General features: G+C 40.8%; 1 protein-coding gene and 1 pseudogene across 1 annotated transcript in view; both read left to right on the top strand.

The window, feature by feature from the left end:
- The window catches only part of DNAJC12 (DnaJ heat shock protein family (Hsp40) member C12), a 46,797-nt gene extending 39,855 nt beyond the window's left edge, over positions 1 to 6,942 (top strand). The window contains exon 6 of the mRNA XM_055425628.2: positions 6,412 to 6,942. Within this exon, the coding sequence (XP_055281603.2) occupies positions 6,412 to 6,506 (95 nt within the window). The 3' untranslated portion in view covers positions 6,507 to 6,942. The remainder of the gene's footprint in view (positions 1 to 6,411) is intronic.
- A 7,157-nt stretch (positions 6,943 to 14,099) lies between these two features.
- LOC148775944 (ferritin light chain pseudogene) lies at positions 14,100 to 14,586 on the top strand (annotated as a pseudogene).
- The last annotated feature ends 242 nt before the right edge of the window (positions 14,587 to 14,828 follow it).

Here is a 14,828-nt window from a genome sequence, read left to right as displayed (position 1 = left end):
ACTTTGGCCACCTCATGTGAAGAGTTGACTCACTGGAAAAGACTCTGATGCTGGGAGGGACTGGGGGCAGGAGGAGAAGGGGACGACAGAGAATGAGATGGCTGGATGGCATCACTGACTTGATGGATATGAGTTTGAGTGAACTCCGGGAGTTGGTGAGGGACAGGGAGGCCTGGTGTGCTGTGATTCATGGGGTCGCAAAGAGTCGGACGTGACTAAGCGACTGGACTGAACTGAACTGAACCAACTATAAAGGTTGTTTTGGCACCTGAAAGATACTTAGCATCGACACAGAAACTATATATATTCCTTAACACATTCCTTGCAAGTGAAAACTTGAGCCATTTCTGGGATCATCTTCAGTTTTACTGAAATAACACTAGCTAGCATGTGTTGGGTATATATGTATATATTTATTTATTTTTAAACATATTTTTGGATATTTTGATGTGGGACCATTTTTAAAGTCTTTATTGAATTTTTTACAATATTGCTTCTGTTTTATGTTTTGATTTTGTGGCCTTGAGGCATGTGGGATCTTAGCTCCCCAACCAGGGACTGAAACCACACCCCCTGCATGGGAAGGCAAAGTCTTAACCAGTGGACCACCAGGGAAATCCCTGTGTTGGGTATTTACTGTGTGCAGTTCTTTACATATATTACTTAAAATCTGTTATCTTAATATTGATTTTACATGAGCTAATTTATTTAATCCTCACTACAAGTATTATTTTCATTTTACAGATGAGAAAACTGAAGCCTTGGGAGGCTGAATAATTTTCTCAAGGTTATCCAGCTTGTATGTGGCAGGGAAGGGGTCTGAGATGAGACAGCTTTACTGCAGAGTCTGCATTCTAAGGCACTGCACTATCCTCAGAAGATACATTATCTGTAGGTAGCTCTGTAGACATCTGACCCATGTATAGGTCCACTGAAGCAGGGTATTACAGAGGTTAAACTCTTGGCTCCTAAGCTAACCCACCTGGTTTTACCTTCTGTGCTAATTTGCTTCAGTTGTTGTCCAACTTTTTGTGACCTTACGGACTGTAGCCCTGTAGGCTCCTCTGTCCAGGGGATTCTCCAGGCAAGAATACTGGAGTGGGTTGCCATGCCCTCCTCCAGGGGATCTTCCCAACCCAGGCACTGAACCCAGGTCTCCTGCATTGCAGGCAGATTCTTTACTGTCTGAGCCATGAGGGAAGCCCCTAAAAATCCAGATGCACATGAAAGAGATCAAGCAGCAAGGGCCAAGTTGGGTGCCAGGTGGTGGTCCAAAGGCCCAGAGCCATGCATGCATCCAGAGGCCCAAAGTCCTTGGCAATAGACACCGAAGGAGACCGTGTCAGCTCACATTCTAGCTCCACCATTTATTATTTATATTACTTGGAATCAAGATTGCTGGGAGAAATATCAATAACCTCAGATATGCAGATGACACCACCCTTATGGCAGAAAGTTAAGAAGAACTAAAGAGCCTCTTGATGAAAGTGAAAGAGGAGAGTGAAAAAGTTGGCTTAAAGCTCAACATTCAGAAAACCAAAATCATGGTATCTGGTCCCATCACTTCATGGGAAATAGATGGGGAAACAGTGGAAACAGTGTCTGACTTTATTTTTCTGGGCTCCAAAATCACTTCAGATGGTGATTGCAGCCATGAAATTAAAAGATGCTTATTCCTTAGAAGGAAAGTTATGACCAACCTAGACAGCATATTAAAAAACAGAAACATTACTTTGTCAACAAAGGTCCTTCTAGTCAAGGCTATGGTTTTTCCAGTAGTCATGTATGGATGTGAGAGTTGGACTATAAAGAAAGCTGATCGCTGAAGAATTGATGCTTTTGAACTGTGGTGTTGCAGAAGACTCTTGAGAGTCCCTTGGACTGCAAGGAGATCCAACCAGTCCATTCTAAAGGAGATCAGTCCTGGGGGCTCATTGGAAGGTCTGATGTTGAAGCTGAAACGCCAGTACTTTGGCCACCTGATATGAAGAGCTGACTTATTGGAAAAGACCCTGATGCTGGGAAGGATTGAGGGCAGGAGGAGAGGGGGATGACAGAGGATGAGATGGTTGGTTGGCATACCGACTCAATGGACATGGGTTTGGGTGGACTCCAGGAGTTGGTGATGGACAGGGAGGCCTGGCATGCTGCAGTTCATGAGCGACTGAAGTGAAGTAAAAGTTATTTAACTCCTTCACTCATCTACAAAATAGAGACCTAAGTGGTACATTCTTACAGAGTTACCAAGAGGAGTAAATGAGGTGATCCATGCAAAATGCTTAGGACAGTGATTTGCCTATAGCAGGCCCTGGGCAATTGTTAGCTATGGCTATCATTTCTTTGTCTATCTGGCTGTCCCACTTTGTTAATCTTGTACAATTGTGTTATGTATCCACACTCTAACTACCCTCAACACCCCAGTAGAATTTATCCTTTAGGTATAATATTGCTTCTGTTTTTTGCTTTGGATTTTTGGCCATGTGGGATCTTAGCTCCCCCACCAAGGACGGAACCCACACCCCCTGCATCAGAAGGCAAAGTCTTAGTCACTGGACTGCCAGAGAAGTCCCTAGCCTTTAAGTAGAAGTTTCCTGAATGTCCTCAAAATCTTCTTATAAAAAAGAAGGTAATTAGATAGGTTGTGGTGAACTATAATCTTTCTAGAAATAGTCACTTCTAAACTCTCTTTGGTGAGAATTTTTACATGCTAATTTCTTGTTAGGAATAAAGATTCTTGGTGCTTCATTCAGGTGCCTCTGCTGGTTTTCCAAGAGATCCTTTCCTAGAGCCTGCAGTTGATTGCATCAGCCTCATAACTGGCAATGGTTATAACATAACAAATGGATCAAAGCAGAAGGCCAGATGTCCCAAGAAGTGTTTCAGGGAAACATACACATATAAACACCCCAAGAAGTGTTTCAGGGAAGCATACACATATAAACACCCACCCACCCACCACAGTTTGCATATGCAGGCGAACACGTGACTGCCTTCCCATTTATCCTTGGAATGTTCAGATCTGTGCTTCCTGAACCTCTAGGCCCTCCCTGTGACTTTTTGTTTCAGATTCAGGCCTATTCTGAGTTCACCAGAATTGAGGGGGTTGATAATGTCAGAGCCTCACACTGAAGCCACACTTAAATCCCTTTCATAGATTCTATAAAATTGTCTCTTTCTTTTAAAAAAGTTATTTAAAAGCCTCAAAGTAATATGAGCTTATCATTGAAAATTCAAAGAATCAGGACATCCCTGGTGGTCAGTGGTTAAGACTCCCCACTTCCAAGGGGCAGGGGGCTCAGGTCTGATCCCTGGTCCGGGAATTAAGGTACCACATCTCGAGCAGTGCAGCCAAAAAATTAAAAAATTCAAAGAATCATACATAGACAATAACTTAGTGCCTACCCTAGTGTCTCATCCGTCTCTGCTTCTACTTCCTGAAGTAAACAGTGCAGATGCCCAGGTGTGTCTCCTTCTACACTGGTTCTCTCTGTTAACAAAGGCGTGCATAAGCATATGTTCGTTTGTGAGGGTTATACGGTGCACATTCCTCTCTCTTATACAGTAACTAGGAGTACAGGCTCTGTAACCAGAGTCTGGCTTTTTCCGCTGCTGAGTTGTGTGACCTTGGGCAAGCAAATTAACTTCTCTGTATTTACATCTTCTTATCTCTCTATATGGTTTAAATATTAGTGTCTACCTTATAAGGTCTTTTTGAGAAGTAAATAACGTATGTAAACAATTTAGACCTGGTACATGGCCAGTGCTTTTTTAGTGTTAGCTTTTATTACTATGGGGTTTCCCCTTAGACCCTTATATTTAGAATGAACTCATTGGTTTTAACAACTGATAAATATTCCATAGGGTAGATATATTGTAATTGACTCTGAGCAAGTTGTGATGCCAGTTTTGATACCCTCACATCATGAAGTATATTATGCCGTGGTTGAGGAAGGAAGTGAAGGGGGAGAGGATCACTGTTCTGAAAGCTACTACTGAAGAATAAGAATTAGGAAATTTTGCTGAAGGCTGCATATGCCAGTATTTTCTTAACGTTATTTAAGAGATTATTGGCTGTTCTGAGTAGTGCCTTAAAGTTGGGTTTTCATATGCCAAAGTACAGTTGCATGCTTATTTATAATTTCGACTGCAATGAAAATTTTTATAATGTCAGCATTTAAGAAATATTATTCATGTCAGCTTTACCAAGCCCCAAGTGGCTTCCCACATAACTTTACAGCATTTTTGTTGATTTCCTCAAGCAATGCTTGGTATTTACTTTGAAGTTTGCCTTTTGATGCCTCTTCTGTGATAAACATCCATCAAAAATAGCCCCCATCATTTCAGGCTCTTCATTGCAACCAGGAAAAAAAGGAGCACAGCATCTGAAAACCCACATGCGAGACAATCTAACTTTTACTTTATTTTCATTTAAATATGCAACAAATGTGCAATAAATGTGATAAATACAGTTCTAGAATCAAATAGTATTGCATAACATCCTGGAGTAAAAAAAAAAAAATCAAACATAGCAGATGCTGTTGATGTGCCAACATATCCTCTGGGCATCTGCCTTCCCAGGCATTGCCAACCATACGGCTCCCACCAGAGGGCTTTCACTGGCAGTGAATCTGGTTTGGCAGCAAGTGAGTGGACAGTTAAGTGTCAGGGAGTAAACACCCTGTGGATGTAGCCATCAGATAATGAATATGAGTGGGAGGGTAAGTTCTCCAACACCTTCACCCCTCAAGTGGAACAACTCTTGAGTTTTTTTTTTTAATATTGTCTCCCAGGGCTCCCCAGGGGATCAAACCCTAGTTGTCCAGAGTAGTAACTTCCTGAAAAGTACCTTTTATAGACTTGGCTCCTTTCCCTACTTCCCTACCAGGGTCCCTTGGGATCACCTCCCGGATTAGTCACTTGCATTCAAATTCTTGTCTGGGGTCTGTTTCTAGGGTAACTCAAATGTGAAAACATCTTTTTTAAACCCCCCAAATAACACATATTTAGTGTAGAAACGTGAGGAAAATATGGTCAAGCAAAAGGAACAAAATACAATAACTTGTAGCCTTACCACTTAGGGAAATATTTATTATTGCTATTTTGGTATATTTTTAAGATATGTTAGTATACCCAAAATGAAAAGGATATCACTGTACATATTTTGTATGTGTGTTTCAATTACAGGTTGTCAGAAATAATTTTCTTTTTGCCTTTTCCCCCAAATGGAAATTCTTCAGATTTTTTCCTCTGATAATTCTAAAGAAAGTGCAGATCCAATTTTCCTGGGATAATCACTGTCAACTACTCTGTGTATATTTTTCCTGCTAGATATTTAGATAATAGTTTAAATATCAGTGAGGTATATATTATTTATTATTCTGTATTTTATATATTATTCTGTAACCTGTTTTTTATTGGCAATATTTTAAACATAAAAATAATACAAAGCATACTTGTTCATTGTAGAAAAATAATAAAATACAGATGAACAGAAAAAGAGTATAAAGAATGAAAATCATATGTATTCCAACTCTTCAGGAATAGCTACTATCAACATTTAGGGGTAATTCCTTGTAGACTTAAAAAAGCTTTTATATAAATACCCATGTAAATAATGAATTTATGAATGAGATCATGCTGTCTATATTATTTCCTAACTACTAGTTACTTAGCAATATATTATGAGCATTTTTCTATAATGATAATATTAAAAATTGTTAATGACTATATCAAAGCCTTTTAACCAATTTTCTGTTACTGAAGATTTAGATTGTTTCTTTGAAACATTTATAACTGGTATCACAATAAACATCCTTATAGTTAAACCCTTGGGCACATCATGATTATTTCATTAAGATAAATTTCTAGAAGTAGAATTATTGGTTTAAAGGTTTATACATTTTAATGAGTTTGATAAATATTGCCAAATTACCTGCTAGAAGAGTTTTGCCAATTTACCCTTCCTCTAGTAGAGAATGAACATGACCTTTTTTCTAGTTTTCAACAAAGTTGTTTATTAGAATAAAAAAATCTTACTATTGTAGAATAAATTATTTGTATTTCCAGGGATTCTTTCCATTGACCTTTTACTTTTGGCAGCTGTTTGAAAGTAGTTTCCAATTTCTTTGCAGATGAATTGTCAAAATCCCTACCACTGGAAGCATCTATAAATATCCTTTTATTCTTCAGCATTTAAACATGTGAAGTCCTCTTATTCATATAAACCAATTCCTGTTCATAAGGATTCAAAAGTCTGCTTATCCATTTATGTAAGATACTAAAAACTGACACCAAAGACTTACTCTTACATTTCATTTATTGCTATGAAATCTTATGAACAAGCTGTTTTGCTATGATAAGCTTGACTTTTCCCACCTTTGATTTTAAAATATGCCCTTCTCTCTTCTACAGGTTTTGCAGATGTGAACTGTTGGCACCTTCGTTTCCGCTGGTCTGGGGATGCTCCTTCAGAACTCCTGAGGAAATTCAGAAACTATGAAATATGAAATATCCCTGTTCCATAGAGGAGAGAGGAAAAGAAAGAGAGAAGAGAGATCATTTCTTGTGCTGCCAACTTGCAGTCTTTCTTCAGATCTTAAAAATGTCATATTTGTGAACTGCTGAGTACCAAATCATTCCTCCATCCTTGAACCCATTCTCTCAATGTGTTTTTTAAATGAGAAAATTTTCAGACTGGTTTCTTTCGATATTGAAGTAAATTAAGGCCCTTAGATCCAGAGTAGATTGTATTATGTGTATTTTCCTGTTAATGTTATTTATAGAGATCTATTAAGAATCGATCCCTGTAGTTAAATATTTCATTGATGTACTATGATCTTTATTAGTGCTGGATATACAAGAAATGTTTTGTGACTCTGAACTTGAAATGTGAAATTACTTGTGTAAATTGAATGAAATAAATAATCTTTCCAAAGTTCATAATGAATTTTTTATTTAAAAAATTTATTTGTTTGGCTGGATCAGGCCTTATCCCTTGGAGAAGGGAATGGCAACTCACTCCAGTATTCTTGGCTGGAGAATTCCATGGGCAGAGGAACCTGGCAGGCTACAGTCCATGGGGTTGCAGAGTTGGACACAACTGAAGTGACTGATCTCGCACACACATTGGGCCTTAGTTGCATCATGAGAGATCTTTTGTTGCAGCACTCAGATTCTCTAATTGCAGCAGACGGGCTCTCTTGTTGTGGTGCTTGGGCTTCGTTGCTCTGAGGCATGTGGGATCTTAGTTCCCTGACCAGGGATCAAACCTGCCTCCCCTGCATTGTAAGGCTGATTCTTAATCACTGAACCACCAGGCAAGTCCCCATAATGAATTTATAATTCAGTTGTATTTTGAAAATAATTTGAATAAGTATTTCTACTTCAATTTTAATAATTATAAATTGAAAACATTATTCGAGAAAATGTTTTTATAAGATTTCTTTTATTATACAGCAGATGATACATTTATAAACTATATTCTAACTATGAAAATGGACCTGTGAGGTAATATGTCCTTTTTAGGTTGGAATTACTAGGCTTATCTTGTGTGTAGTTGATGGTTACTTTTTAGTGTGGAAATAGGTGAATGAAAAATTAAGAAGAGAAATGATTTTAGAGCAGGAGTTCTTTGTTCAAAACAGAATTTTCACTGTTCTATAGCAAAGTGAAAAAAATAAAAATAAAGGAAGTTTTTCTTAAAGCAAAGTAATTCAGAAATTATGTCCTTCCTACCTTTGTGATTTAAAATGTGCTTTCCTTTTATGAAATAGTGTCCTAGTAGATTGTATTGGTTTGTTGGGATGCCATAAGAAAATACCACAGACTGAGTGGCTTAAACAATATTTCTCAGGGTTCTGGAGGTTCAAGTCCAAGATCAAGGTGTATACATATTTGGTTTCTTTTGAGGCCTCTCTCCTTGTCTAGCAGATGGCTGCTTTATCCTCACAAAGGCCTTTCTTCTTATAAGCATCAGTCATATTTGATTAGGACCCCACATTCGAAAGGATGCCTAAAAACATGCTTTAACTTCATCCCTTTAAAGAGCTCATCTCCAAGTAAATTTACATTCTGAGCTACTGGGAATTGTTACTTCAATAAATGAATTTTAAGGGAACATAATTCAGTACCTAACATAGATGAAAGCTTTTTTTTTTTTTAAAACAAATACAACCCTGTATTGGTTCCCTTAATATTATTTGAAGTTTTGTTGTTTTGTCAAATCCAAAAATCAAGGCCAGCCACTTAAATAATGATTTCTATCAACATTTTACCACTTCAGTAAAATGTGATTTGGCATTGTTTTAATATCTATAGAGTTTATTTCAAAAACAGAAAGTAAATTCAAAAGAGGTTGCATGTTAAATTAATAAAATGAGCTTTTGGACTATAGTTGCCTGTCATAATGCCTGCCTGGCCCAAGTAGGCACTCGAATAAATACCAGATTGAATAACTGAATTTTTGAATCTAAAGAATCAGGGTTTTAATTTTTTCCTCTCTTTTCACCTAGACTGTCTGATTCATACCACTGATGACTTTTAATGACTTGTGGAGGGGAAAAACATTCTCACTCCCCCGGTCTGCTCTGCTTTTGTCACAGACATATTTCCCAGCTGTTGATAAGACTGAGCATTAGCTCTTGTTTACTTTCCTCTCCCATGATGTTTGAAGCTTCTAAATAAGAAATAACCTCTGAAGAAATAGTGCCACTTGAATAGGGATTTCGGATAAGTCAGCCTTGCGCTAAGCAGTTTATTTACTTGATTCCATCTAACTTAGTAGATCTTTCACATTAAAACAGTTAAGAACTCTCCTGAACTCAAGACTTAAAAAGGGAGGTGACTATACTTTGATAATACAATCAAAAGAAAGAGTGTTTCTCTTTGAATAAAAAGTAAGAAGAAAACTGGACAACTTTCCTCAGTAATTTGTTTGAATTCCCCAGTGTGTCCAGCACAATTACAACTGTATGTATGTGTAACAGCACGTTTTCAAAGCCACTTATTACTGGATTATGGCTTGAATTCATGGCATAGCAAAAAATGATTATGAAAAGATAATTCACATAAAAGTGATTAAGCTCTTAAGTCAGCTCTAAATGGTATAGATAATTAGTTTCTCTTATATTTGATGTTGAATGAGTGAATGAATGAGGTACATATTTCTTGAGAAAATTATTATGTGATAAATAATTGTACTAGCCACTGGGGCTTCCCTGATAGCTCAGTTGATAAAGAATTCACCTGCAATGCAGGAGACCTTGGTTCGATTCCTGGGTTGGGAAGATCTGCTGGAGAAGGGATAGGTTACCCATTCCAGTATTCTGACCTGGAGAGGAGTCACAAAGAGTCAGATACAACTGAACAACTTTCACTTTGTGTAGGATATAAAAATGCTTAAGGTGGTGCTAGTGATAAAGAACCCGACTGCCAACAGGAGATGTGAGAGACATGGGTTTGATCCTTGGGTCAGGAAAATCCCCTGGAAAAGGAAATGGCAACCCACTCCAGTATTCTTGCCTAGAGAATCCCTTGGACAGAGGAACCTGGAAGGCTACCGTCCATGAGTTTGCAGAGTCAGACGTGACTGAAACAACTTAACACACTTAGCACAGTAGATAATTTAGTGAAGTAAGACAGATATCAGAATATCTTGTAGTTAAAAAGGGGTGTGCTGTATTAGTTTAGGTATGTCATGTGATTAGTACATGCCTGGCACGTAGTAAGCACTAAGCGTACTATTACTATTCTAACATATTAAACCTGGTGATAATCAGCTAACAGAATTGTGGCCTCTTTCCCTCCTCATTACCTTTCCTCCAAGTCTCCATCTCAAAAGCGCTGTTTCTTGTATATCTTTCCAGATATCCTGAGCATTACACACATACATGTATTTCTGTTCTTTTCTCTACTCAAATGGGAACACTATCCTGTGGCATACCTTTCATTTATTCAGTTTCTATGTCTTGGAGATTTTTCCATGTTTAGTGTGTAAATTCTACCCCCCCTTTTTCTTAATCTGCTACATGGTTTCCATTATGTGAACCATAATTTATTTAATTTGCTCTACTTGAGCCTTTCCAGGTTATTTCAATTTTCCCTTGAAACACAAAGAGCAATGCAGTGAACAGCTTTACATACAGTTTCTTATATGTGAAATATCAGTTCAGTTCAGTTCAGTCGCTCAGTCGTGTCCAACTCTTTGCGACCCCATGAATCACAGCACGCCAGGCCTCCCTGTCCATCACCAACTCCCGGAGTTCACTCAAACTCATGTCCATCGAGTCGGTGATGCCATCCAGCCATCTCATTCTCTGTCGTCCCCTTCTCCTCCCGCCCCCAATCACTCCCAGCATCCCTCGTCGCATGAGGTGGCCAAAGTATTGGAGTTTCAGCTTTAGCATCAGTCCTTCCAATGAACACCCAGGATTGGTCTCCTTTAGAATGGACTGGTTGGATCTCCTTGCAGTCCAAGGGACTCTCAAGAGTCTTCTCCAGCACCACAGTTCAAAAGCATACTGTAAGATAAATACTTCTTATTAGAATGGATCAAAGAGTGTATATGTACATTTAGAATTAGATTGGGCTTTCCTGGTCGCTCAGATGGTAAAGAATCTACCTGCAATATGGGAGATGCTGGGCTGGGAAGGTCCCCTGGAGAACGGAACAGCTACCCACTCCAGTATTCTGCCCTGGAGAATTCCATGGACAGAGGAGCCTGGTAGGCTACAGTCCATGGGGTTGCAAAGACATGACTTAGTGATTTTCACACACACATAATTAGATTACCATATAGTTCAGCAAACAACAGATGCAATTTGGTAAGTTGCAGATCTGCAGATCTTAGGGCCACTGAATTGTAAAACCCAGAAAACAGTTCATGTTCATTGGGATTCTTGTGTTTAGTCTTTTCCACTCTAGGATAGACTTTGTTGAGTACCTCAGTTTGAAGCTTATGGAACAATTTACCAGCCGTCTCTGACGCCCTGCCATACCAGGGATTGCCCAAGATAAAAAGCAAAAATAAAATCAGAGTATACTTTTCTTCTAGTATCTTCCACAGATACAGGATGGGCTCAGGATATTCTTTTCAGTGTTACGGCTTCTGGGTGTCCTGAAATGTTGAAATACAATTCTAAAACATTTTTGCTCTTTTAAGTAAAGGGCAACTCAACAGAGCAAATCTTGAAAACTTGGGCAGAATTTCACAATTTCCTATGATCCCCAATAGTTCCTAGTCTCCCATGGATATATACCAGCCTGTCAAAAACATGCCCTTTGATGAACAAATTAGAAACGTGAAAAAAGACTTTGCAGATATTTCTCGTAAAGAGAGAGCTGGATCAGGGGAAGATAAGGTTGCTTTCCTGCTTATGAATTTTCATATCCTTTCCGTGCCCAGATCTGATTGTGGTTACAAGATCAATCACAGCAGCAAGTGTGGATGACTAATGCAGTTATTGAGAGGGGTCTTTAATTTCCTGAAGGCAAACACCATTACCTACCACCTCCATATCACAGACAAGGAGATGCCAGGACTACTGGGGACTCAGTGATGGAAGAAATTATAAAACTGATGCAATTACTGAGAAAATGATGAAATGTCTCACAAGAAAGGCTTCAATTCCCTTCAATTTCAGGTTTTGTGATACGCATCAGTGTGGCTGTGTGTTTAGTATTATTCTCAGCCTTCTGTGTCATCTTACCCTCATGGTGGAGAACATTTTGTATCAGGCAGGTCATTCTCACCCTTTCTCCTCCCGCCTCAGCTCTCAAGTCTTTCAATGTTTTTGCTTTGATGACTTTTGTATTAATTAGCAGCCAAGAGTAAATGTTTTCACAGTGGAATCTAGGTTAGGTTGAAGGAGAATTAGATCTTTCTCTTGTTCTAACCTATTGTGAGATTTAGGGCAAATGACTTGAATTCTCTGATCCAGTTTTTTCTCCCTGAGGCTGGAATTAAGAATCTCCCTTTTATAGAACATAGACTCTTGGCTCAGGACCAGGTTCAGAGTTGGCCTGTCCAGGGCTCTGGTGGGGGCCAGGAGAGTGTGGAAACAGGGAGTGTGTAGTCCAGAAGAGGAAGTCAAAGATTAGTGAGGACAGGAAAGGCAGAGGAGAATGTTCCTTCTCCGTCATTTTTTTCTAATAACTCTTCCTTTCTTACTGTTCATTTAAGTAAAAGGGCAGAGATAGGAAAGGAGAGATTGCAATTAAGTATGTATTAATGTATCTATCACTGCAGATGCTGATTGCAGCCATGAAATTAAAAGATGCTTACTCCTTGGAAGAAAGTTATGACCAACCTTGATAATATACTAAAAAGCAGAGACATTACTTTGCCAACAAAGGTCTGTCTAGTCAAGGCTATGGTTTTTCCGGTGGTCATGTATGGATGTGAGAGTTGGACTGTGAAGAAAGCTGAGTGCCGAAGAATTGATGCTTTTGAACTGTGGTGTTGGAGAAGACTCTTGAGAGTCCCTTGTACTGCAAGGAGATCCAACCAGTCCATTCTAGAGATCAATCCTGGGTGTTCATTGGAAGGACTGATGCTAAAGCTGAAACTGCAATACTTTGGCCACCTCATGCGACGAGTTGACTCACTGGAAAAGACTCTGATGCTAGGAAAGGTTGGGGGTGGGAGGAGAAGGGGACGACAGAGAATGAGATGGCTGTATGGCATCACCGACTCTGTGGACATGAGTTTGAGTGAACTCCAGGAGTTGGTGATGGACAGGGAGGCCTGGCGTGCTGTGATTCATGGGGTCGCGGAGAGTTGGACACGACTGAGCGACTGAACTGAACTGAATGTATCTATATGCACAGCCTCAAACACCTCAATTATATATTTTACATTCGAATTCAATGCCATTCTTGATAGCATCCCATCTCTGAAGACAATGGTGACTTGTTTTCAGAGTATATTAAAGTATACAAATACTTTCCAGCTCACTAGACTATCGGGGGGGTTCTAAAACAGGTAAAATAACAACGATAATAATAACTCTTATGTTTACCAGTTTCCAAGTCATTTTCTCATGTATCGTATTTAAATCTCACAACTAACTCCATTTTTCTGGAGGAATTTGTAACTTTTTTAATATCCTAAAAACCACAATAGAATGGAAAACAGATTTTTAAATTTTTTGTGTGTGAAATCATTTTTCTCAGTCTTGCAATCTGCCTTGGGAATGTGCACCCCCGGATGTCTGGGTCTCAAACCCAGAGGTTCTGATTTAATTGGCCTCTATGTCAATCCCCAGGGCTCTGGGTTTTCACAGCTCCAGGCAATACTAAAGTGCCACGTGTTGAGGACCACATAGCTTAAATGGGTTACAGATACAATGGTTAACATCTTGACGGCTCTACCTGCATACAAGAGATTAGAGTTCTCCCTTCCGTGCCACTGGTTATTTTTTCGGGTTCCCCTGGCCCCAGAAGCCCTTCATCTGGGCTCCCAACAGGTCTGTGAGAGGCAGTCCCCTCGCCAGGGCTGTCTCCGGTTTCCGCCTCCAGCCGAGCAGGCCGCTTGGAGCGCCCCCTGCTGCCGCTGCCGCGCGTTGAGTGCCTGCTGGCGGGAGAAGGGCCTCATGGGGGCCTGTTCCGGTTTGTTCGCTCTGCTGCTGCTAAGACACTTCAGTCGTGTCCGACTCTGTGCGACCCCATAGACGGAAGCCCACCAGGCTCCCCCGTCCCTGGGATTCTCCAGGCAAGAACACTGGAGTGGGTTGCCATTTCCTTCTCCATTGTTCTCTCTAGGCTCCTCTTAAACAGTTCCTCAGCGGCTGCGACTCGCCCTGCCTGACTGGGAGCCCAGAACGGGCTCTCGCAGACCGCCCTTCTCCTCTTTCACCTTGGCCTCAGCCGGCTGGAGGGGAGTGGGTGAGGGACCGGCAGGGGGAGCCGTGGGTTCGGAGTCGACGGCTCTGGCCTCAACAGAGTGTGGACAGAACAGACCGAGGGACCCTCCAAGCCTCGACCTCCTCCAACCTTTCTCCACTCGAAAGCTTTGGACTCAGTGATCCGGCTATCCTCAGCCGCCAGGACATGCTAACACCATTATTTTGAGCTTAACTCCTTATTACCGATCAACCGTGAACTCCCAGATGGCTCAGAATTCTCCCACTGCGGTGGAGGTTGTCTTCAGCCTCCTGGTCAACAGGGATCTGCGGGCCTCCTACACCCATCTCGCTCTGGGCTTGCATTTCCACCACACGGAGGATATGGCTCTGGAGAACTTGGGACACTGTTTTCTGGAAATTGGCTGAGGAGAAGCACGAGCGTGAGCTTCTCTTGAAAACGCAAAACCCGCGGCAGTAGCCACTTGCAGGAGTGGGGTAAAACCCAGGACTGTGAAAGCCGCCATTCTGATGGTCTGTCCGCGCAGACTCCCACCTCTGTGACTTCTTGGCCCCCGGCCTCCTAGACAAGGTGAAACTCGTCAAGAAAATGGGCAGCTACCTGACCAACCTTCACAGGCTGGCTGGTTCCCAGGCGGGGCAGGGCGAGTATCTCTTCCAAAGGCTCACCTCCAGCATGACTAGTAGCCTCCAAAGCCCAGAGGCCTTTGAAGAGCCCCTCTGGTGACAGCGCTTCTGCCTGATGCCCCTCTCTGCGCCACTAAGTAGCTTTTTAAGCACTCTGGAGCTCTCTCCCAAGCCTTGGACCATATGGAAACAGTAAAGCTTTTTGCAGAAAAAACAGAAGGAAAGGAAAGAAAAAAAGCCTGCATGAAGGTTATTTACCGCTGGTAAAGAATCTGCCTGCAATGCGGGAGACCTGGGTTCGACCCCTGGGTTGGGAAGATCCCCTGGTGAAGGGAAAGGCTA

The sequence above is a fragment of the Moschus berezovskii genome, chromosome 12, assembly GCF_049115385.1.
Source record: "Moschus berezovskii isolate FMDL1 chromosome 12, NW_MosBer_1.0, whole genome shotgun sequence".
Lineage (NCBI taxonomy): Eukaryota > Metazoa > Chordata > Mammalia > Artiodactyla > Moschidae > Moschus > Moschus berezovskii.
Note: the sequence above shows the minus strand (reverse complement) of the source record. Positions and strands in the feature narration are given on the sequence as shown.